This window comes from Girardinichthys multiradiatus, chromosome 18 (assembly GCF_021462225.1).
Source record: "Girardinichthys multiradiatus isolate DD_20200921_A chromosome 18, DD_fGirMul_XY1, whole genome shotgun sequence".
Classification (NCBI taxonomy): Eukaryota; Metazoa; Chordata; class Actinopteri; order Cyprinodontiformes; family Goodeidae; genus Girardinichthys; species Girardinichthys multiradiatus.
Window position 1 is genome coordinate 14,389,731 of NC_061810.1, and position 25,063 is coordinate 14,414,793.

General features: G+C 39.7%; 1 protein-coding gene across 6 annotated transcripts in view; it reads right to left on the reverse strand.

The window, feature by feature from the left end:
- LOC124884169 (von Willebrand factor A domain-containing protein 5A-like) overlaps positions 1-4,937 on the reverse strand; it is a 31,871-nt gene extending 26,934 nt beyond the window's left edge. For 3 of the 6 annotated variants that reach the window (XM_047391897.1, XM_047391896.1, XM_047391892.1), the window contains exon 1: positions 4,861-4,937. In XM_047391897.1, the coding sequence (XP_047247853.1) occupies positions 4,861-4,864 (4 nt within the window). In that variant the 5' untranslated portion in view covers positions 4,865-4,937. Of the gene's footprint in view, positions 1-2,461; positions 2,617-4,860 lie in introns of those variants that run through there. The other 3 variants (XM_047391893.1, XM_047391894.1, XM_047391895.1) reach the window with 2 other exon arrangements.
- Positions 4,938-25,063: the final 20,126 nt, after the last annotated feature.

A 25,063-nucleotide genomic window follows, 5' to 3' on the forward strand; every position in this document is an offset into this window, starting at 1 on the left:
GCAGGGAAGGGGTTCCTGAGGACCAGGGCTGTGAACCATTGAGGTACAGTTTCTAAATTGTGAAGGTAATGCCTTTTTGCACTTTTGTTCACCAAGTACAGTTCTCTTGCTAAGTGCATTTTTCTTTCTTTTCAGCAACTTGAAACATAAAAGTAATGTCATTGTTGAAAGGAAACAATCACTTAATAAATGAGTAAAATACAACAATGTACATTTTGTTTATTCAGCTAACATAGGCATGGTGTGTTTCCTATGGAAGCAAATCGTTACCATATTTCAAATGAAAAAGCATTTTCAGAAATGCTTTTTCATTTTAAGAATGTGGCTGCATTGTTTGACTCATAAATGAAATTAGTTATCAATAATCGTATTTGCATTTTAATTTTCTTCTTCAAGACTGCTCATTCTTTCACTTAATTAAAATGAAAAAGACATTTGAGATTTATTTTTAAAAATGTACCCCAGCAAATAGATACCAAAATTCAATTTGAAATGTAAAATTTGAAAATGAAAAAGCATTTCCAGAAATGCTTTTTCATTTTAAGAATGTGGCTGCATTATTTGACCCATAAATAAAATTTGTAATCAATCATCCTATTTGCATTTTCTTCTTCACAACTGCACATTTTATGCCATAATCAAAAAGAAAACAAAGCAGACATTGCTTTTTCGTTTTCGTGGTCTGCCCGCAAAGTACTGCCCAGAACTCAAAAACGAAAAAGCATTCCGAGCGGCGGCGCAGCAGAGTGACGTCAGCAGCCGCTCTTCCTCAGCTCCCTGCTGACCGAGCTACCCATCTTGTTCGGTAGGGGCCGCTGTGCACGTCTGCATTGCATTACATTGCAAACGTGCAGAGAAATTGATTGAATTGCAGCAGGGCCGAGCTCAATTTGTGACAGCGGCAGGCAGAACTGGTAGTTCCGGTGGCAGCCTTATGACCTGGGACATCCAGCGTGTTTTTAAACATTTATTTATAATTTTCTGTGAGTGATAATTTAGAATAGCCGCTCGTGCTCTATAATAAACCGGCTGTTTGTGCAATAAATCTTTGTCATCCTTTCAACACGTCACACATACACATAATGCTATTTATTTTCCATGTCAAGTAAATACAATCACCTTATGTTATGGGTCTAAAGCTGTTTATTAAATAATAATCAATAATGAAATCATTATGTAAAGGTAACAGGCTATAACAATAATGACAACCCATTTGCCGATAATCAGCATCAGCTTCCACAAAAACTGCGGCAACAGCATTGGCAAGCTTTTACGGCCGGTCTGGCACCTTCTGGCATCCTCGCAGAATCCCCTGCCACCCTGCGGCAGGCTGTGGCAGTTCCGATGACAGCTTCGGTGGCAGGCTGTGGCGGAACTACCAGTTCTGCCTGCCACTGCCACAAATTGAGCTCGGCCCTGCTGCAATTCAATCAATTTCTCAGCACGTTTGCAATGTAATGCAATGCAGACGTGCACAGCGCCCCCTACTGAACAAGATGGGTAGCTCGGTCAGCAGGGAGCTGAGGAAGAGCGGCTGCTGACGTCACTCTGCTGCGCCCGCCGCTCGGAATGCTTTTTTGTTTTCGAGTTCTGGGCAGTACTTTGCGGGCAGACCACGAAAACGAAAAAGCAATTTCTGCTTTGTTTTCTTTTTGATTATGGCATAAAATGTGCAGTCTTGAAGAAGAAAATGTAAATAGGATGATTGATTACTAATTTTATTTATGGGTCAAATAACGCAGCCACATTCTTAAAATGAAAAAGCATTTCTGGAAATGCTTTTTCATTTTCAAATTTTACATTTCAAATTGAATTCTGGTATCTATTTGCTGGGGTACATTTTTAAAAATAAATCTCAAATGTCTTTTTCTTTTTCATTTTAATTAAGTGAAAGAATGAGCAGTCTTGAAGGAGAAAATTAAAATGCAAATACGATTATTGATAACTAATTTCATTTATGAGTCAAACAATGCAGCCACATTCTTAAAATGAAAAAGCATTTCTGAAAATGCTTTTTCATTTGAAATATGGTAACGATTTGCTTCCATAGTTTCCTTGTTTGATATCTTATTATTTCTACTACAGCTAACAACAGGGACCTAACTGGTCCTTCAAAAGACTTAGTCTTTCCCCAAAAGACTAAATGAAGAAAACAAAAATGGGAGTGGCACTGGAGTGGGAGTCGTTCTAAATGGGAGCGGAATGGGAGTGGGAGTCAATTTACCAGGAATGGGACGGGACAGGATTTTTTTTTTAATGCTGGCCTGGGATAGGGATGGGACAAGAAATTTTTCTGTGGGAGCAGGATGCGACAGGAGAGAAAATCCACTCCCGTGTCACCCTCTAGTATCTCTTAACACGCCTGGGCCCAGCTGTTGGTTGTATTGGTCCCAATGCTAGCAAGTGCGTCAGAACAGCTGCAATAAATAAAGAAAAGAAGCGAGGAAAGCTCAGAGCTTACCAGTGAGACAGATCTTTCTAACGCGATGTACGTTGCAGATTTACTGCGCGTCTCTGTTTAGTGTCAGACTGCAACAGGAGATGGACGGCAGCTTTTACCAACATGTAAATACGCCTTTACCGGGACGCTCGATTTCCGTATCCGCCGGGTGGGCGGAGGCTTGGCAGCAGTGCTCAGTCATGTCTTTATTATGCTGCTGTATTTAATTACATACAATCTCATTAGGTCTACTTTAAAAGTATGTTAAAATTCATCAGTGACTTTTTTTCTGCTGTTACGTTTTTATTTCCTGATTCTTCATCAGACTTTACCTCTTCCTCCGTAACTGCGTCATGACTGCAACAACTGATTCAAATGCAATAAGAAAACGCTTTCTAATTATTACATTTATAAAAGCATGTAAACCTAAGTCTAGTTTATTGTTTCCAGTGTGTCCTTCTAAAGTCAACCATGTTTTGTTTGAAAAGCTAAAATTCTTATTGACAGGTTTTAATGAGATCCTCTCTGTTCTGTATCGAGAAGCAAGAAAATTGTGATGTATCTGACTATGACTGCACTTTACACAGTGGAAAATGTATTGTTTGTTATTTATTTATGTATTTTATTTTAAGCACAGCATTGTATCTTAAAAGATGGTATGGTTTTATGTGAAAAGAGCTCATTGCTTTTCTATTCCACTATAAAAGTGGAAATTACTGATTGTCTACATCATGGGTGCATCACTGACAGTATAGGCTAAGCTGCTTATAATATAGTGAAAGAGTTAACTGTGGTCCTAATAAGCTAAACAAGCCTCAAAAAAATCAATAAAAAGCCGGCTTACAACTACTGTATCTTTTCAATCAAATCAATGGAGTCTTTATATAAGCAACAAAAACATAACTTAATCAAAGCTGTTAGTTTGGATTTTGGTTTTTACTGGCAGAAAGAAACGCATACTGTAAACGTTTAGCTACTTTTGGTTTCACAATATATAGTTTGAATCCTTGGACAGAGGGCAATTTCAGAGTCAACATGTTGCAGACTTCCAGAGAATCTGAAGATGGGCATTTTTCATCTTTCATTGTTTTAAATAAAGCTACAGATACTAAGAAATAAAAAGACAAATTTTTATGTGTATCTTTTTGGTTCTGGATATTTACAGTGCATTCACTAGGAACATTGACAGTTTTATATTAAAGGCTCATAAGCAATATGCAGGCTAAAACTTGCATAATGTGATAAATATGTTTCACTTTAACAATCAAGGACATCCGGAATTTCAATCAAGGACCTACATACTTTCTTTACTTCAACAAAGATCTTAGAGTACTATAGTGCATTTGCAGTTTTAAAACACAAACTGCAGAGAAAATAATTAATCACTCCTATTTTTGAAAATTAGACATTTTATGAGATTTTCTTTAAATGCAAGGTTAGAAACAGAAGATCCATTTACCACTCACATCGGCACAACAGCTCTGCTGCCCAGCCTCCGTCTCCACCCACTACATTCAGTGTATCTTCAGTGTCTGCTGGCTACCTTCTCATCCCTTGCTGCTCACACTCTACAACAAAACTGTATTTTCTACAAATCACTGAAGATTATCCTAATCTCCAACAAAATTTAAAAAACACCTTGCTCCTAATTTTTTTGTCCGAATTCTTTTAAATATAATAATCATAAAAAAAAAAAATGTAAGATCCTAATTTAGTTAAATTCTGATATATTAATTCCTATATAAATTATATATTTTGCATGGTGTGATGGTTGTCTACAGTTATTGGCAAAAACAGACATGTATACATGTTTATTTTCCAAAGGGCTCAAAGGTTTACCACCTGACAATGTTGACATGGTCTATTAAAACCAGCAAAACAGTTTTAAGAAGAGATACATTTTTTTTTATATATATATAAAGGTCTGATTTGGTTAAAAGAATGACATATACCATATTTTAATTTTGAAAATATCTCTGTACTCTGCAGCCATTACTATTTCTTGTTTCTTTATCAAAAACAAACCATGCCATTAAAAACCTCTTCAGAAACATCTGCTGATTGAATGAAATGTGAAATTCTGACTTTAGATTATTTCAAAGCACCGGAATAATTGCTACAGATGACAAATGAAAAAGAAGGATGTAGGAGGGTCCAAGTGTTTTAGGTTTAAGTTAGGATAGGATGGATGTGACGGAGCAGTTATGTCCCTTCCGTTGATAGAACGCACACACCTGTTCACACCCACACATCGCAATGCATGTGCCTACACACCCATTCAATTACATGTCCCTCGCAGTATATGACAGCTACCGCCAGATCGCTTTACACATTCATCTTTCCTTCTCGTAGTCCATGGCGATCAAGGGTGCACTCTCGTACATTCACATTTAAACATAATGATATAAGTTTGTACTCACTCATGTAGCGTTGTCCGGGTGCCTGTGGCAGCTTGAGTAAAAGTGGGCGTAACGCTTCGTCCTGTTTATAAAGGAAGTCGGTACTCTTCCGCCAGAAAATTTAATGGTAGATTATTTTTAACTAAAGAAAACCAAGAGCTTCAGAATGAAAGCAAGAAGTTAATATTGATTGTTTTTGGGGTCATTAATGTTTTGGTTTTTCTGCGTAGTAAAATAAATGATTAATTGTTGGCTGATCTGATTGTGGGGAGGGGCTTAGGGTTTATAAGAAGAGTTTCTGCCTCTGCTGGTATCAGTCTGGCCTGGTTACAGAAGAGGTAATGTTGATGGGTAGCACTAAGAGAAAGATAAGGAGTTGTAAATATCATGTATATATCAAGTTTTTCTTGTCATTTTTTCTGCTACTCTGCACTTCAGTTTTTGGGAGGTGTGTAAATAAAAACCTCAACCTTCAGATGCCCTCTGTGATTTTTTTCCACTTTTTGGAGTCAAGTTGATGGTGTCCAGGCCCACCACATGGGCAGCTAGAAGGAACCCACGACAATGATCAAGAATGAGTTTCTTTATGTCGGTCTTCAAGTTGGAGTCACATTGCACAAAACTTCAGAGCCCAAGAGATGCTTTCATTAATGTGGTTACTGAGCTAGTACCCATGATGCAGCCAGAAGCGTCCACTCTTCCCTTGTATTTTTCTGGAAACCATGGAGCCAGATCAGTGCCAGAATGGAGGCCCACACATCACTGTTGACCTAATTCATCAAAACAAGAAAAATTACACAGATAAAAAAGAAGAGAACAAGGTGCTTCAAAGGAAAACCCCTTTATCAACCTAGTTTCCACCACTGTGATAGTGATACTTGTATAGTGCTTTATCAAGTCAGAAGCAAATGGTGTTCGAGAGAAGCCCCTGCAAAGACACGGTCTCCCTGTCTAGAAGGAAGACAGCAGAGACCGCATCATCGTGTTAACCCGTGTGGTCAGCGGACAGGACGGGCTGCCCAGCTACAGCTCCGGAGCTAACCCCTTTGTTCACAGAGTGAACGCACCTTCAACCCCCCGCGAAGCTACCGAGGTTAGCTGAAAGCTAACTGCTTGTTGACTGTGGACATCTCTTCAAACTTTGCCCCTTGGACAACATTTTCTCACCATGGTCAGAGGTTAGGTTTGGGCAGATTAACAGGATGAAATGATCTGAACGTTTTCATTCTATGAAGTTTTGTTTGTGTGAAACTTGGCTATCTTAGTGCTAGCAGGCTATCTGCAGCACACGTGCCCTGTTTGTGTTCTGTGTTTGTGTGTTTTTAAGTAAAGTCAAACTTTACTTGAAGGGTGATTTAACCCTTTCATTAACGGTATTTTTAAAGGTGCGTGTTTGATTCTGGTGCTAAATAATATTTCCCCAGAAAGGTTTACTTTTCAATCCAGTAAATAATGTGTCCCTAAACATCATTTACTAGATTTGATAACTAAGTAAACACCATTAAGTCCCATTTCTCCAGAAAGATTTGGCTCATTTCCAAAATATTCCCTTAATAATATTTCTTCAAATATTATTTCAATAAATAAAGGCAGCTAATTAGACTCCGTTGAGAATTAGTCATCCAGAAGGTTAGTTTTATTCTGCAAATCATTCTTTAAAACATTTTATTAAAATAATATTTTATCTGATCTTGCATTGTGAATGGTTGTCTAAACGTTTGCTGATTATTGCCCGAGTTAGTTCCAAGACTAACTTAACTTCACTTCCAGATTCTTCAAGATAATCCTTGGTCCTCAAACATAAACATTGCTTGGTAATGTTGCATCACTCCTTTGGTCATGATTTTCAATCATCTTTAATCAACTTGTTTATATTGTACATAGCCCATTAGTCTTCCCTATTCTTTAATTCTGCTTGGTAGTTTAGTTGGATTGTTTTAGCATAGTAAAGAGTTTGTTAATTGAAATATGTTTGACTTTGAGTTGACTTATTTTTGTTCATAAATTCTTGTATTTTAAGAAATTGTGTGAATTCATTCCATGTGTGTAGAGTTTTGCTGTTCAATAATGTCAGAGCTCGTCTCACACCTTTCTATTTTGTCCTAATACCATCGCCTTACTGGGCTGGTATTCACAGGACAACCCTTAACAGACCGAAATATTATTTGATAAAATATTAATATTAAATAATATTCTCAGATTAATAATCACAACAAAGACGTTATAGAAGAGCAAATGCTGTCGAATTACCAAAAGGAGGTTGTATAATGTATGCCCATAAGTACCTTACAAAACAAATAATTTATGATTTGAGAGTTGTTTTTGGTCACTGAATATAAACTTTGTGTTTCTGCTGCTACTTATTGTATGTGATATTGTTTATCAGGGGTGTCAATATATGTTAAGGATGCTTTATGACTATTTATTATTTAAATCTTTTTTGTTGTGTGAACACAAGAACAAGACCCCGAGATACTTAAACTCCTCCACTTGAGGCAGGAACTCCCCTCCAACCTGAAGAGGACAAGCCACCCTTTTCCGGTCGAGTACCATGGCCTCGGACTTGGAGGAGCTGATCCTCATCCCAGCCGCTTCACACTCGGCTGCGAACCGCCACAGCGCATGCTGTAGGTCTTGGCTAGAGGGGGCCAGCAGGACCACGTCATCCTCAAAAAGAAGAGACGAAATCCACTGGTCCCCAAACCAGACCCCCTCCGGCCCTTGGCTGCGTCTAGAAATCCTGTCCATAAAAGTTATGAACAGGACCGGCGACAAAGGGCAGCCCTGCCGGAGTCCAACATGCACTGGGAACAGGTCCGACTTAGTGCCGGCAATGCGGACCAAATTCCTGCTCCGCTCGTACAGGGACCGGATGGCCCCTAATAAAGGGCCCCCAATTCCATACTCCTGGAGCACCCCCCACAGGGCATCACGAGGGACACAGTCGAATGCCTTCTCCAGGTCCACAAAACACATGTGAACCGGTTGGGCAAACTCCCATGAACCCTCGAGCACCCTGTAGAGGGTATAGAGCTGGTCCAGTGTTCCACGGCTGGGACGAAAACCACACTGTTCCTCCTGAAGCCGAGGTTCGACTATCGGTCGGGCTCTCCTCTCCAATACCCTGGCGTAGGCCTTACCAGGGAGGCTGAGCTCGTCTCACACCTTTCTATTTTGTCCTAATACCATCGCCTTACTGGGCTGGTATTCACAGGACAACCCTTAACAGACCGAAATATTATTTGATAAAATATTAATATTAAATAATATTCTCAGATTAATAATCACAACAAAGACGTTATAGAAGAGCAAATGCTGTCGAATTACCAAAAAGAGGTTGTATAATGTATGCCCATAAGTACCCTACAAAACAAATAATTTATGATTTGAGAGTTGTTTTTGGTCACTGAATATAAACTTTGTGTTTCTGCTGCTACTTATTGTATGTGATATTGTTTATCAGGGGTGTCAATATATGTTAAGGATGCTTTATGACTATTTATTATTTAAATCTTTTTTGTTGTGTTTAGTTTGTCAAATTCTAAATTGCTCTGTCATATAGTATGAATCATGTTATTAAAATGAATTCTGTTTATTGTATTTCAAACTCCATCCATCCATTGTCTATACCTGCTTCCTCCATACAGGGTCACGGGGAAGCCAGTGTCTATCTCCAGCGGTCTACAGGCGAGAGGCCGGGTACACCCTGGACAGTCCATCGCAAGGCTATTTTAAAATCATTTGAAAAAAAAAAATGTTTTAGTAATTTGCATTTTACTTGGACAACAACCCACCTCTCCAGGCTTTGACTTCATCGTCTCTTCTCTGTTTTTTCCCAGCACAGCAGCTATGCATCTAGCTGCCAGCAGCCAGTTGCCTTCTTGAGGGAAACCAGAAAGCAAAGGATTTCTCTGTGGCTGCTGAGACCATTTAAACCAAGACACATTTGTTAATCTCCATTAAATATACTATACCACTATACAGACATTTTATGCGGGATATTATTTTAGTGACAAAGCTGCTGTCTAAAACCTCTTTTTACAGTGTAGGAAATAAACTTGGAACATTATTCTGGCTGAAAGAAGAATATTCTTATTCAACAACCCATGGTACATGGTGCTGTTCATTGGCTCCTTGGTCATCTTGTATCCTTAACTAAATTAAAAACCTTCTTGCTTGGCTGTGGGGGTGGTGTTCTTTAGGTCACATTTAGCGTTTCTCTTGTTCCAAACATGGCTACTTGTTGATGTCAAAGGGCACATCTTTAAACCCATTGGAGCGTAACACTTTTCCCCAAGTCTTCTCCGGGTCATTTTCATGTTCACTCAATGAAGTACATGTAGTGAATCCTTCAGCTTTGATGTGATCAACCTTTTGACGGGATTTTGCCAAATCAAGGGCAACTGACTGTAATTTTACATGTAGTCTGTTTTTTAATGATCACATCAGGTTTTCATCTTCTCTAGAGCAGATACACTATCTTGCCTTTGATGTCCCATGACAGCTCTTTGGTCCCGACCATGGCAGAGGAGTTAATTCTTCTATCATATGATCATTTACCCAATCAGTAAGAGGCCGAAAACTGCTTTGTGTTGAAGATCAGATACGTATTTTACTTTACATGATATGCATATTTATTTTATAATTTTTGTTTACTTTATTTTTACAGTATTTCTTGTTGATTTTCTGACTCTCCACATGAAGCCAACATAAAAATAAGACACTTAATTAGAGACTATAGATTTTTTGCTTTGTAATTGATCAAACTTACATATTATTATTTACCCCACTGTAGAGATATTATTTGGAATATTTGCATTCATTAACAATGTCTGTGGAGCAGTGTTGTTCTGCTCATGATGTACATTGTGCACCAAGCGAACAGAACAAACCAACTATTGCTTTTTAACTTAACATACCTAACGTACATTTCGGGATGTATAAAAATGAACGTTGTATGAAAGTGTGAAACAACCACACAAACCTTTTAAGTCAACAGTATCAAACTGCAAAGTAACACTCACCTAAATACAATAAAATATGGCGTCTTTCAGTTTATTGAACTAAAGGAGAACGCAATGTTTTTCATGGTTGAGCGTTTATAGTTTAAACCCGAATGATTAAACTATGGAACATTTAGCCACATATAATAAAGTAACACATCTATATGGGGTTCCATTATTGCCAAAACTATGTTTATGTGTCTATGTATATGTTTATGTGTTTATGCACATGTCTATGTAAGCTGTATATGTTAGGTGCTTATGTTAAGTGTATATGTAAAGTGTATATGTTAGAATAACGCTTGTATAGGCGCTTATGTTAGATGTACATGTTAGGCGCTTATGTTAAGTGTATAAGTTGGGTGCTTATGTCTATGTTATAACATAGACATAAGCACCCAACTTATACACTTAACATAAGCACCTAACAGGTACATCTAACATATACACTTAACATAAGCACCTAACATGTACAGGGGTTGGACAATGAAACTGAAACACCTGACACCTAACATGTACAATTAACATAAGCACCTAAAATGTACATCTAACATGTACACTTAACATAAGCACTTAACATAAGCACCTAACATGTACATCTAACATGTACACTTAACATAAGCACTTAACATAAGCACCTAACATGTACATCTAACATGTACACTTAACATAAGCACCTAACATGTACATCTAACATGTACACTTAACATAAGCACCTAACATGTACATCTAACATGTACACTTAACATAAGCACTTAACATAAGCACCTAACATGTACATCTAACATGTACACTTAACATAAGCACCTAACATGTACATCTAACATGTACACTTAACATAAGCACCTAACATGTACATCTAACATATACACTTAACATAAGCACCTAACATGTACATCTAACATATACACTTAACATATACAGCTTACATAGACACATAGATGTGTTACATGGACATAGACACATTACATGTACAGTTTACATAGACACATAGACATGTGCATAGACACATATACATATACATATTTTTGGCACTAATGGAACCCCATAGCCATCAATAAGTTTCCGAATCAAACACTCCTGGGAAATAAAAACAAATTCCTTGTCTGGTAACTGAAGACGGAAAGATAAACAACCAAACAATTTAGACCATTTTACAAATTTTACTTATTTTGCTCTTAGTGTCATGGTTCTAGGAACGGATTTGACCCACATGCAGAATTACATTCAGAAGTTCAGATTTTAAGAGGTTTATTTTCACAGGAATGAATTATGGTGAGAGAACCAAGACCGGTAGATCTCCAACTGCACAAAGAAGTGGGAAACAGGTAAGTCCAGATTAATGATTTGAATTTTGTTAGTAAGCAACTTGTGTTGCTTACAGGAAGAGATTATTGAATGGCCATGGGGAAAGAGAGATGTGGAGTCTGGGAGCACAGGTAAGTAATCCAAGGTAAGCGAGTCTTTGGATACTTGAGGGAGGTTCCTGGGAAGTCCTGTCAAGCACAGTCTGTGGAGAGTGAGATGATGGTGTGGAGGCGGGTGGAGGTACTTGCACGAGAGCATGTTGGAGAGTGGACAGGATTTGCTTATGATTGGGGCCGGTTGATCGCGGAGCCAGGAAGCTGCCAGCTTGAAGTTTGTCCGGAAAAGGTAACTGGAGGTTTGAACCTTGATCCAGAACGTTCTTAACACAGGACTCTCACTTAGTCCAGAAGTCAGGAATTGTACTGACATCTTTGGTGTTTCCAACCTCTCCGTCAGTAAAGACAAACAGCTAGAGAGGAAGGCATGGATTAATTTCTTTATGTTTCACAGTGTAGTTCTGCATGTAGCATATGCTGAGAGATCTCGGGTTTTAGAGTAAAACGTAGAAGTGTTTTTATTTCCCAAGTGAAAGTAATTAAAATACATAAAACATATAAATTAAACACAAGAAATTAGAGATAAGATTTTTACTTCTTCAAATAACAATTGAAACAGCAGCTCTGATTGTGTGGTACTGTACTTGGCAAGGCACAAACAGACAACGTGTTAAAACCAATGAATGGGCATATGTCCACATTACTTGTCTAGGATGACTAGGAATGCTCTGTTTGCTGTAAATATCTTTGAGTGGCTCCAGGATTTCTGTTCCTCCCAGGTTAGCTTCCATCTTTTCAACTTTCTTCAGAGCATCCTCCATTGTTTTCTGGTTGTACTTCACACTCTGACTGTTAAATGAGAACATCCGTCAATCTACCTATACATTTATTTAGAACTAAACAGAACAAAATGTGTAGCAGCCCACTGGTAAGTTATTTAATAGGAGTAGCGGAGTTTCCTAAAGACAGGTGAAAGAGAAGTGAGTAAAAAGTTAGACCCAATCCATTCAAAATACCTTTTAAAAATTCTTTATTATAGACAGAGAAAAGTCCTTTCTACCTGGATGTTGTGTAATTTAATCGTGACTATACTTTCTGATTGATCCATCAAGAACACAAACTCTCCACAGGAGGCAAGTGAGGACATCACAGACTGGGGGAACTCAGGGTACAGGCTCACCATCACCACTGGATCCCCCATCAGAGAGCCTGATTTATGCCATGTACACAAAAATGAAAAACTAATTCACATTTTGTTAAATGGGACCTTAACTACCTGGAAACATCTCTCCTGGAGGCAGGCTGCCCACACTCATAGAGAAGATATCTGGACTCTGATCACTCTCCTCCAACAGGAAGGCCTGCTGACCGGAGCTTAGAGCATCATCATACTCCTCCTGAGCCTGCAGTCCACATGAAACATGTCAGCAATGTTAACTTCACTGTTTCATCTCCTTCATAGAGGACATCTTAGTGTCCAGCTCACCTGCTGTTTCTCCTTCACCTCAGCTACAATGTGTGTCTCTCCAATCTGAGCACTGAAATGACACACAGCAGCATCTCCAGGCAGAGGGAAGACAAAAAGAGCCTCTAGTGGTTTGTCCTCCTTGTTCTCATAGTTCAGAGTGGAGACCACTGCAGCCACATGGTCCTTCACCTCCAGCTGAACTTCAAAGCTCTTCAGAGGAACTGACAGGAAACCATGGTTGATGGTAAATCTTTGATTTCATCCATGGACGTTTCTTCACTGAGTTATACTTTAATTGCAGATCTTTCTTTGTCGAGCTCAGCTTAACATTTTTGTGCCTAACAAACTTGCGCTCCCCATTTAAAAATTATTTTATGTTTTTCTTAAATGGTGTTCTCCAGGCTATTAGCAGACCATAGTGATTCATCATCAGAGGTGTGCCACAAGTAGTTTCAAGATGTTCTGCTGTAGGAATAAAACTGCTGGAAAATAAATACATCAAAACTGTATATAAATTAGCTCAGACATGTTCCTACATTAAATAATCATATTTTTGAATGTGTGTTTTGCAATCAGGATACAAACATGAAACAAACGCTACAGTCTTTGTTTGAAACACAAGAAGTACTAAATAAATAAACATATATTTACTCTGCGGTGAGAGTACAGAAAATACATTTACTGTTTAAGAAGTGGAGGTGGGGGCACTAGAGTTTTACACTGAGGGAAACAGGCAGTGTTTTTCAGCTAAACCAACTTATCTGTTTTTGCTTTAAATCTATTATGGATTGTATGACAGTAGTCTTCATTGTGGGATCCTGAACCAGTTTCCTTATTTCTTCAAACAGGAGAAAAGATACAGAGACAGATCCTATTCCGTCCTGAAAGGAGGAGTTTTCAAACAGATGAACAGTGTATGCTCTGTTTCTTTATTAAAGGATATTAGGTGCTTGGAGCTGTGTGGTTTGACCTGGGTTCAAATCAATAACCAAAAATTGGTTAATTGTCAACTTACTTTCCCATGAACTATTTCGGCTATGTTTGTACTACCAGTCAGATATGTGTTTCAGTTATGTAGGCGTGCAGTAAACATTCTGGCACATCCAGAAATGCACTTTTTTGCTGTGTCTTAAGGGAGCATTAAGCATTAAAATGGTCTTTTTTTTAAACAATTATTTCCTAAGACCTTTTACAGCTGTATGTTTAGCCCACACTACAACCCATAAAACACAATTGTAAAAGTATTCTGTCAACCATGGCTGCTGAGGCACTGTCTAACTTCACTTAAAAATGTTTTAAAGACAGGTTCCTTTATTAATTTAATCCCACCTACAATAAATGCCAAATTGATTTAGGGTACACAGATTGACACTAAAGCAATCTTTTTGCCACCGTGGTGATGGTGGCAGAGGTGTATTACCAGTTTGAATCCCCGCTATGTCTGTCTCAGTTGTGTCCTTGGCCAAGACACTTCACCCACCTTCCCTACCTCTGGTGGTCAGAGGGGTCAATGGTGCCTGTGTATGGCAGCCTTACTTATGTCAGTGTGCTCCAGAGCAGCTGTGACTACAATGTAGCTTACTAATGATGGGTCTGGCAAAACCAATGCATCGGCGCATGCGTGTCGACCCCGTGTTCTGTTGAATATGTAGACAGCTTAAAAGGAGGAAACTATGGGCCTGGCCAATCCTTCATGAATTTTATATACACTGCTCAAAAAAATAAAGGGAACATTTAAACAACACAACATATCTCCAAGTTAATCAAACTTCTGTGAAATCAAACTGTCCACTTAGGAAGCAACACTGATTGACAATCAATTTCACAGCTGTTGTGCAAATGGAATAGACAACAGGGGAAATCTTTGGCGATTAGCAAGACACTCAATAAAGGAGTGGTTCTGCAGGTGGGGACCACAGACTACTTCTCAGTACCTATACTTTCTGGCTGATGTTTTGGTCACTTTTGAATGTTGGTGGTGCTTTCACACTCGTGGTAGCATGAGACGGACTCTACAACCCACACAAGTGGCTCAAGTAGTGCAGCTCATCCAGGATGGCACATCAATGTGAGCTGTGGCAAGAAGGTTTGCTGTGTCGGTCAGCGTAGTGTCCAGAGCCTGGAGGCGCTACCAGGAGACAGGCCAGTACACCAGGAGACATGGAGGAGGCCGTAGGAGGGCAACAACCCCGCAGCAGGACCGCTACCTCCACCTTTGTGCAAGGAGGTACAGGAGGAGCACTGCCAGAGCCCTGCAAAATGACCTCCAGCAGGCCACAAATGTGCATGTGTCTGCACAAACGGTTAGAAACCGACTCCATGAGGATGGTATGAGGGCCCGACATCCACAAATGGGGGTTGTGCTCACAGCCCAACACCGTGCAGGACGCTTGGCATTTGCCAAAAAACACCAGGGTTGGCAAATTCCCCACTGGTGCCCTGTGATCTTCACAGATGAAAGCAGGTTCACACTGAGCACATGTGACAGACGTGACAGAGTCTGGAGACACCATGGAGAGAGATCTGCTGCCTGCAACATCCTTAAGCATGACTGGTTTGGCAGTGGGTCAGTAATGGTGTGGGGTGGCATTTCTTTGGAGGGCTGCATGGCCCTCCATGTGCTCGCCAGAGGTAACCTGACTGCCATTAGGTACCGAGATGAGATCCTCAGACCCCTTGTGAGACCATATGCTGGTGCGGTTGGCCCTGGGTTCCTCCTAATGCAGGACAATGCTAGACCTCATGTGGTTGGAGTGTGTCAGCAGTTCCTGCAAGATGAAGACATTGAAGCCATGGACTGGCTCGCCTGTTCCCCAGACCTGAATCTGATTGAGCACATCTGGGACATCATGTTTCGCTCCATCCACCAACGTCACGTTGCACCACAGACTGTCCAGGAGTTGGTGGATGCTTTAGTCCAGGTCTGGGAGGAGATCCTTCAGGAGACCATCCGCCGTCTCATCAGGAGCATGTCCAGGCATTGTAGGGAGGTCATACAGGCACACGGAGGCCACACACAATACTGAGCCTCATTTTGACTTGTTTTAAGGACATTACATCAAAGTTGGATCAGCCTGTAGTGTGTTTCTCCACTTTAATTTAGTGTGTGACTCCAAATCCAGGCCTCCATTGGTTAATAAATTGGATTTCCATTGATGATTTTTGTGTGATTTTGTTGTCAACACATTCAACTTTGTACAGAACAAAGTATTCAATGAGAATATTTCATTCATTCAGATCTAGGATGTGTTATTTGAGTGTTCCCTTCATTTTCTTGAGCAGTGTATATGTTTGTGCTCTGAATCACTCATTTGCAGTAAAGTACCACCTCATCCATTGGCCTTTGACAACGTTTATGAGGGGACAGGTCTAAAACTAGTTTATATTATACATATAATATACACTAGTTGTGTATACCAACTAGTGTATAGGTGGTGGTTAGCTCCTCTACTGACATGGATATCACAGCAGAGAGCTAAACAGATTGTTTAGAATTTCCAAAACGTTCTTACAATGGTTTTAACAGTATTCATTTTAACATGTGATCGTATAGTGGTTTTTACATTATGGTTTTACAATGAATAAATCTGTTTTAACTTATTACATCCTTTGTATAGTTTTTATATATGAAATAAGGAATTAGAAAATGAAAACAGACAGCAGTCAAAATGAATTATTAAGCTGCTCTACAGCACCCTCTGGTGGCAAATGAGTGTGTCAAAGCACAAAGATGATGTAGTTAGCTCCTCTGCTGGCATGGACATCTATGCAAAAAGTAACACTGAATTTAGTATACCGTGAGCAACACATACAAAACAAAAATACTATGGTGAAACTTGTCCAATGTTGCTACACGGCTGTGCATATTACAATAAATCTCGGGTTAACTTTTTGGTATACTTAATCATACTTTTCTTGAAGAGAACCGGACTGCTTGACTTACCACAGCAGGGAGCTAAACATACTGTGGGGAATTTAAGGATTCCTGTCACATTTATAGCCCACCAGCACCAGGGGGTGCTAAAAACCACCCATCACAGGACAAGCATAACATATTTTGGCAGGAATGTCACTACAATAATCTAAGCACAATTTTACAGTGCAGTTTAATTTGACTCATGAGAGTGACTTCACTATACCCCAATGACCTTCACAGTCAGTAGATCTCAGTCCTGTGGCAGCAACTGCATAGTGCTACTGTATAAATATGAACCAAAATCACAGTCAAATGGTATTAACAGGTATTTGAATCAATGTCACAAAGAAGGCAAGGGTGGATCCAACCTGGTACCAGCAAGGTGTAAAGGGAGGGGGGTGTACCTACTAAAAATACATGGTATGTGTTTCAATAATAAAGAACTGTAGGGTTTCAAAAGCACCTGCTGAGTGTGATGCAAATTTACCAAATCATTTCTCATTTCTGTATGTCCAATAAAAAATTACTTAATGTATTAATGTATGAATCCTGATAATTATTTTTCTTTGACATCCTAACTTGGATAACTGCTGATTTTTTGCATATATTTATGCAATCAATAAATATTTTATTCAAAGTACTAATTTATATTTTTGTTTGGTAAATATTCATATTCATGGCATAAATGGCAGAACAAATGTGATCAGCATGACTGATGAGTGAGTCTGAACAGTACGTGCTCATTAAAAGCTATATGGTGACCTTAATCTGTTACTGTATAGAAGTCACGAACTTGAAGCCACTATAGAGAAACTTCAGAGCCACACGTTTCTCTGCATGCTGCAACCCAGCAGTGTGTTTCCTGCTTCAGCACACTCTGACACCCACAGAGCTTCATAAAAACAAAAGCTCATACAATCACACAACCATTGCTGGGAAAGTGGAGCCACAATACAGCATTCACATAAAGAACATCTCCTTTTGCAATCTTTACTAACATTAAGAAGCCTGAACACAAGAAGCCTGGTTGCAGGATGGCACATCAAGTTTTACGTTAACTGCTGTCCATTAACTGATTTAAATGTTATTTTAACTTTTTTTGTTTCTGTAAGGATTATACATGCATCATAAAAAAGACACTGGCTGGGTTAGCTACTGAACATTTGATGGTGAATTTTATTATTTAGGTTTATATAATCAAGGATGATGATTGGCTGCTCATCTTTATCAAAAAAATACGGTTGTAAAAAAATAAAATAAAATAAAAAACGTGTGAGTGTGAGGAGGGCCTTGCCATCATAGTTTCCTACTCTGATTTGTAAGTGTTGGAGTGATTTAATATAAAATCTACTCTTCAATTCAATAAAGGGCCACAATTCTTCTTAGCTTTATCCTGCTAATAAAAATGTCTCTGTTTCTACAAACTCTGCTGTGACTTCTTCCTATACTCCTGGGACCTTATGTACGAAGCATACTTACGCACAAAAATCTTGCGGCGGAATGTTTTACTCACAACTGGTGAGTAACCCTAACCCAACCCAAATCCAGGAGGTGCGTCTCCGGTGCCAGTTCCAATTCTCACTATGCTATGGTCCTTTACTGGAGCTTTCCAGAGGGAGCTGACTGACAGGTCGGGCATTTAACAGTCATCCCTGAGCTAGGCCATGCCAGCAATATGGGTCGGCCTCATCCATTTGTTGCTCAGATATATATTTTCCCTAAACTGTGGCTTTCATTTGCAGCATGGAGCCTGAATGTAATCAGACCTATGAGTGCACTCATATTGCTATGAAGGCTCCATGTGTAAGTGAATATGAATTTATAAATATAAAGTATTTTCAGTGTGTCTCATTAAGGCAATGGCACGTTGGCCTCCTCAGCTCATGATTCCTTTATACCATAATAATAACAAGTGTTGGGAACAAACCTTACCCAGACATGCACAATGGCTGGCTTCTAGGGAGATTTTCTATGTTTTGTGTGACATCCTGAACGTCACACAATGGGTTGTATTGGTTTTAAAAATTTAAAGTACTTCACATAGTGTGTGTGGTGACTGTCTTCGTAATAGAAATATGGGAGGAATATTTACGTCATTATATTGATCAGCACTGAGCTGTAATTCTAGCAGCAGCTAGAGTGCCTTGTGGATTTGATGCAGACATTGTAGAACTTAATGGGTTTGAGCCGACAACCTTTTTATTTCAAGTCAGGTTTGAGTCACTGATGTCATTCAAGAAGTCCTTTGTTTGCTGTAATTCACTGCAAACATCCCTCTTGATGTGCAGACACAGTCTCTCTTAGCGTTTTTCCGCAGACAGGAACCAGTTCTTCGACTGTTACAGCACCATTGCCATGGTATTTTGGACATTTGATGGGTAACTTCTGGCTATTTTACTTTGCATATGTTTTTAGGGGCAGGGACCAGGCAGTCCAAGTGGCACGTGAAGCTACAACACATCCACCGCATATTGGGATGTATGCAGGGTATGCAGTTCTTCGACTGTTACAGCACCATTGCCATGGTATTTTGGACATGTGATCGGTGACTAACTACAACACATCTGGGATGTATGCAGGGTACGTGTGCGGTGACATGTCTCCGCACAGTTTCGTGCAACTGATTTCTTTCAGAATTTCTCCTTACTGCCAACTTTTTGTATGAAAGCTGCACACTCTTTTCTACATGAGGCCGTGGGTGAGGTATTGATAACAAAAACTATATGCAACCCCAGTTCACAGACCTCTGACATATACTTTTGTTCAGAGGATATGGGTACCACAGTCACATGTTACCAAAGCTCAGAAAGTAAAGACCAAGACATCATCAAGTAAGCTGTTCTACCAGAGAAAACAAAACATTGGATTTGTTTTATGCAAATGCCAAGGACTCATACATCTCTAAAGCAAGACATCCTCTAGGAAAATTAGATCACAATCTTGTTCAGAGGCAAACTGTAATAACTGTGCGAAGATGGCCAGAGGAAGCTGAAGAAGCTCTACGAGGTTGCTTTGAGGCTACAGACTGGGACTCATTGTCCCAGACACATGGAGAGGACATCAATGCCATGACTGAATGTGTGACCGACTATATAGACTTCTGTGTGGCTACCACCATCCCCACCAGAACAGTGAGATGCTTCCCCAGTAACAAACCTTGGATCACCAGTGACCTGAAGGACCTGCTCAACAAGATAAAAGAGCCTTCAGAGAGGGAGACAGGGAATTATTGGGTAGTATATAGAAGCAACTTAAAGTCAAGATAAGAGACAGTAATAGATGCACAAGAAGTTGGAGTGCAAGCTCTAGCAAAACAATATCAGAGATGTGTGATCAGGGATGAAGAAGATCACAAGCTTCAAACAGAAGGACGATTGGACCGATGGATGTCTAGACAGAGTGAATGAACTAAACACATTCTTCAATAGGTTCACTTCAAAAACAAGCTCAGCATTCTCTCCTGCTCACAGACAAACAGAAATCCCACCCTCCTTTGACCCACAGCTTTTCTGTCATGCCTTAAATGCTTTATCTTCCACCTCAGCCATGGACCCTTCTGCTTCTACATGTTTACCTTAAACACAATCATACAATACTGATGCTCTATTTGCCTCCACCTTCCACCTATGTGTCTCTAGAAGTCAGGTGAAGAGACAACTGGAAAGACTGAACCAGGACAAGGCTGCAGGTCCAGATCATGTCAGCTCTAGAGTCCTGAAGGGCTGTGCAGAGCAGCTCTGTGGGATTCTGCAGCACCTCAACTACCTTAGCCTGGCCCAGGAGAAGGTTCCAGTGTTGTGGAAGACCTCCTGTCTTATTCCTGTACCAAATGTTAGAATTATGATTATTGATTAATTAATCTTTTTCAATAATTATAATTAAAAATCATAATTTGACAAAATTCATTCCTTAACCAAAATCCTCATTTATGAATCGAGACCAGAGATGTCTTCTTGTGTTGTAATTGTGGCTCAACGCCTCTGATAATTACAACTGTTAAATACTCAGTAATAATTAATAACTATTACCAGAGATGTCACTGTTTAATCGACCGTTTCTGCCGAAACGTGTGGAACTTCAACCTTATCTTGACTGACAAATCACTCTTGCACAAAATAAACACAAAACTCCTTCTGTTTATCTATGTGAACAACATTTATTAAATCACAGCCCTGATACATTCTTCTGATTTAATAATCTTCACCTACTCAAACATGCAAAGTTCTACACAGAAGGAGTAAAATATCTAACTAAACAAAATAAAGCAAAACAGCAGTGAGTGCGTGCGTATGGGATCAAACCAGCAGTTATGGCAAAAATGATAATATGACAAAAGGGATGTGGTGGTGAGTGGAGGTTGGGGTGCAACTCAAACTGTAACTCAGTTCTACTCAGTCATAAAACCTCCCCCAACTCTGCGCGGGCTGAGCACACAAAGAGTTATAAAACTTTTGGCGGCAAGCTAGTAAGCAGTAAGGTTGAAGACAAAGAAAATTGTGACTTTCACCATGAGGTTATAATAACAGTTCAGTTTCACAGCGCACCTGCACGCAGGTGTTTGGACGGTAAAGACACACTTGTGAGACTGTCTCCAGAAGTACCATCGAGTTTCAAAACAATGGCATACATATACAATTCCGAACACATTAGACTCTAATCGCACTAAAAATCTCCTCTACCCTGCCCGGCTATTCCTAATAAAGAAATAAAAAAAATTAATAAAAGGATGCGTTTTACTTTGTTGAAGCCTTCCTTCTGAGCAGAGTTGAGAGAATCGGGTGGAAGTTGGAAGTTACTGTGCGTCCACAGTTAACTTCAGGAAAAGTGGTCAATCTTCGTCCTCTGGCCTCCTTGGCGAAAGGGAAAATATGATCAGACCATCACAGTCGACTAGGACAAAACAAGGTGGCGATTCGTCTCCTTGAAACTCCGTGTTTTTTTTAGTTACGTGTTAAACTCACGTCTTCGATCGGCAAAGTGAAATTTCTGGCCTTCTTATTCCAGAAACCTCTTTTATGAATTTTTTGTTGGCCAACGAAGGAGAATAAATGAAATCCACTCGGGACTCTTCTCCAGGTGATGCTTCAGATGTTGGTAACCATGTCACGGTCTCCAGCTGAATGCGAGTATTCAAAATGGGCGCCTTCCTATATAGCATCCTGTGACGTCAGACTTGGGGCGCCCCGTCATATCTGTTGCAATGTCCGACGGGATCTGTAGGAATGGACTGTCCTGGATACAAAATGGCCGAAAATGCCAGGAGGCCTGGTGGCGTCCAGCAACGTGCAAATGGTCCAATATTCAGCAAACAAGTGGTCCAACACAAAGAAAACTCACCTACAGTCCTCAGTGACTATAGACCTGTTGCCCTGACATCTCACATCATGAAGGTCAGAGAGACTCCTGTTGGCCCACCTGAGTAAGCAAACAATAAACTATCAGGACCCCCTTCAGTTTGCTTAAAGCTGTGGAGTTGGAGTTGAAGATGCCATCATACACCTGCTTCAACAAACCCACTGTCATCTGGACAAAGCCAGCAGCACTGTGAGGATCATGTTCTTTGATTTCTGCAGTGTATTTAACACAATCCAACCTGATTTCCTTTGTCAGAAACTCCAGAAGACTCAGGTGGAGGTGTTGCAGAGCGGCTAGGTGTTAAAGACTCTACTCACATGAAAAGCGGCCAGCAGTAGCCCCACATGGCTAATCAGACATTGGATGAATCTGCTGACATCATCAATCACTAATAACATGTGATTGGCTGACATACCGTAGGCAGAGCTGTCCCTATTGGAGTCCCTGATTCTTTTTACAGGACTCAGTTAACCCCTCCCTTATGAATTACAATAAACCTGTATCAAAAATACAGGCCTTACTCAAAATTTCATATAATATAACTCATGTTGTTTCATTCATGCTGGGCTCATGATCTAACCAATTGGTTCTCAATCCTGCTCATCAAGTACCCCTGTCCTGCTTATTTTAGGTGTCCCATTGCTGCCACACATCTGTCTAATATGAATGGGGCTTCTGCAGCACTGCAATAATTTGTATACTGAAACAGAGACACCTACAAGCAGGGCAGGGGTAATTGAAGCCCCGAATATAGATAAACTGATCTATACCTGAATAAAGGACATGAAGCACATGCATGACTCACTTTTTTATTTAAAAAAAAACAAAATTAAACATTAAATTAAACAGAAGAGTTAAAAAACGTAAGAGTTAAAAAACTTGGGATCCGCCTCCTGTCTCCTCTGTAACTTCAAACAGAGGTCACTGAGCTCCTGGGTGCGGAAACTTGGGACCGCACAATCCAACCAGAAACCCCCTCGAAGCTGCCATCTTCCTCATCTGACATGAGATCAATGTTGGCCCCTTTCTAAAATGCAATCTCCTCTGCTTCAAGCACACTCTGCCTCGCCTCCAGCAGCTGAAAACACAGAACAGACAGTCATTATCCATGCATCAAAGAATAACGCGTCTTTGTCATTGTAAGCCATAATTAACCATTTTGGCAGACACTTTGGTTAGAAGGCACATAATATGCAGACAGAAATAAATAAAAAAACAGACCCTTGTAACAGTAAAAGTAAAAAGTAGCAGCACATGTATATCATGTATAATTTTCTTTTTTTTTTTTTGGCCTTTCACATAAAATTCCAATAAAATATATTTATGTTTGAGGTTGTGCCAGAGCAGTCCATGAAATGGGTAGATAAATGTTCTAATGGTATTTTGTAATTGTAATTATTAAGAAGTTGTAATGTAATTATAAAGATGTATGATGTAGCTCATACTTTATTAGTTTATTTACTTGGGACAATTATTTGAATTGCTTTTATTGTTATCGAGTTTAAAAATAAGATGACCTGCACTAATAAAGGTTAAACAGAAAAGGTGCATTACAAATACATAAAATTGTAATAATAATAATAAACAGTAGTTGTAATAGTATAATAAACATTGCTTTCTTTAGAAATACATTGAGAGAGCCTCCACGTGTGACAACGTGAGAACTATGTAATTGAACCTTGCTATGCAATGACGCTTCAATTTTTTAATGACAGGAATATCATTCAAGTAATTTTACCCGCTTCCTTCTTGACCGACACCGAGCAGACTTCCTAATGGCTGCCGCCTTCTTTGAATGATCTTGCTGGCTGTACCGAAAGTTCCGGCGCATTATTTTGTAGTGTGTCTTACATCCAACTGGAAAACATTTTACGTTGTAAATAGTGTGACCAATAACTATATTCAAGCAAAAAAAAAACAACAACAAAACAAAAAAAAACCAGAACCACTCACACACACCACAGTGATAGATACTTACACACAATGGAAGCATAATCCACTCCATGTAACTCTGGACTTGACTTCAGAGCCCTGGCCAACGCAGATGTGACCCCTGCTTTGTAAGGCGAACAAAGTCTGTGAAAACAAACGCGTAATTAAATAAGAGTAAAAATAAAATAGAGCTCCTGCCAATGCATAAATAAAATTATTAGCTTTCACACAGTTTGTTATTCTTACCCTTGTCGTGGGTTGCAGCAGCTGAAATTCGAATTAAAAGTGTGCAGGCAGCGCACAGCCTCCTATGAGAAAAGGTGGGAAAAAAAAAAGTTGCTTGGTGAATTTATTGTAATCTCACCTTGACTCCTTGCGTTTTCGGTTTAGCAAAGACAAAGTCTTACCCCAATTTTCGGGTTGTTTTGGCGCCTTTTCATCTGCAGTTCTTCAGAACACGAGGCCTTGGACTCTGAATGACTTAGTCACTCATGACAAGTTGCCAAAACCATCGCGGATCCACGCTTATTGCTGGTTGACCTCGGTAGAAAACTGAGTCATCTGACAAGACAACCCATTCATCGCAGTAATCAGTGTCTTTTCGTCAATGGCGGGACTAGCTGAAGCTGGTTGGAGAGGCACATTTCCCAGAGGAGTTTCCGGGTGAACTGCAGACGACGTCCAGCCATCTTATTATCTATAAACAATGCAGACCCGAGATGAAATACGTAGACGGAAGGAGACCATCTGTATTTATATGTTCTTGTCTCGCAAGTTCTTTCGCGTCACCATGGCCTTGAATGTGTCCAATCACAGGTGACGTTTTGCCACATGGAAAAGGTCTCGCGGAGGCTAGGTGAAGGAAAAATTAAACACACACACAAGTAGCAATAAGAGAAGAAAATATGGAAGTCCCTAAGTCAACTAAGAAGCAAAGACCTCGGCGCATTTGTGAACACTGCAATAATGAACTGTCTTTGACAGTATATGTACAATAAGAGACAGTATCTACGGAATGGTCCTGTAGAACATGATGCCAAAAAGACAAGATCAGAAGATGGATGAAGGATGTGTTGTCATCAAATAATCCTATGATTCATAACATTGGAGAAGGTGCAGAAAGCGAAATAATGCATCCCAAGGCGTCAGGAGAATTTGAAGAAGTGATAGACGAATCAGAGGAAAC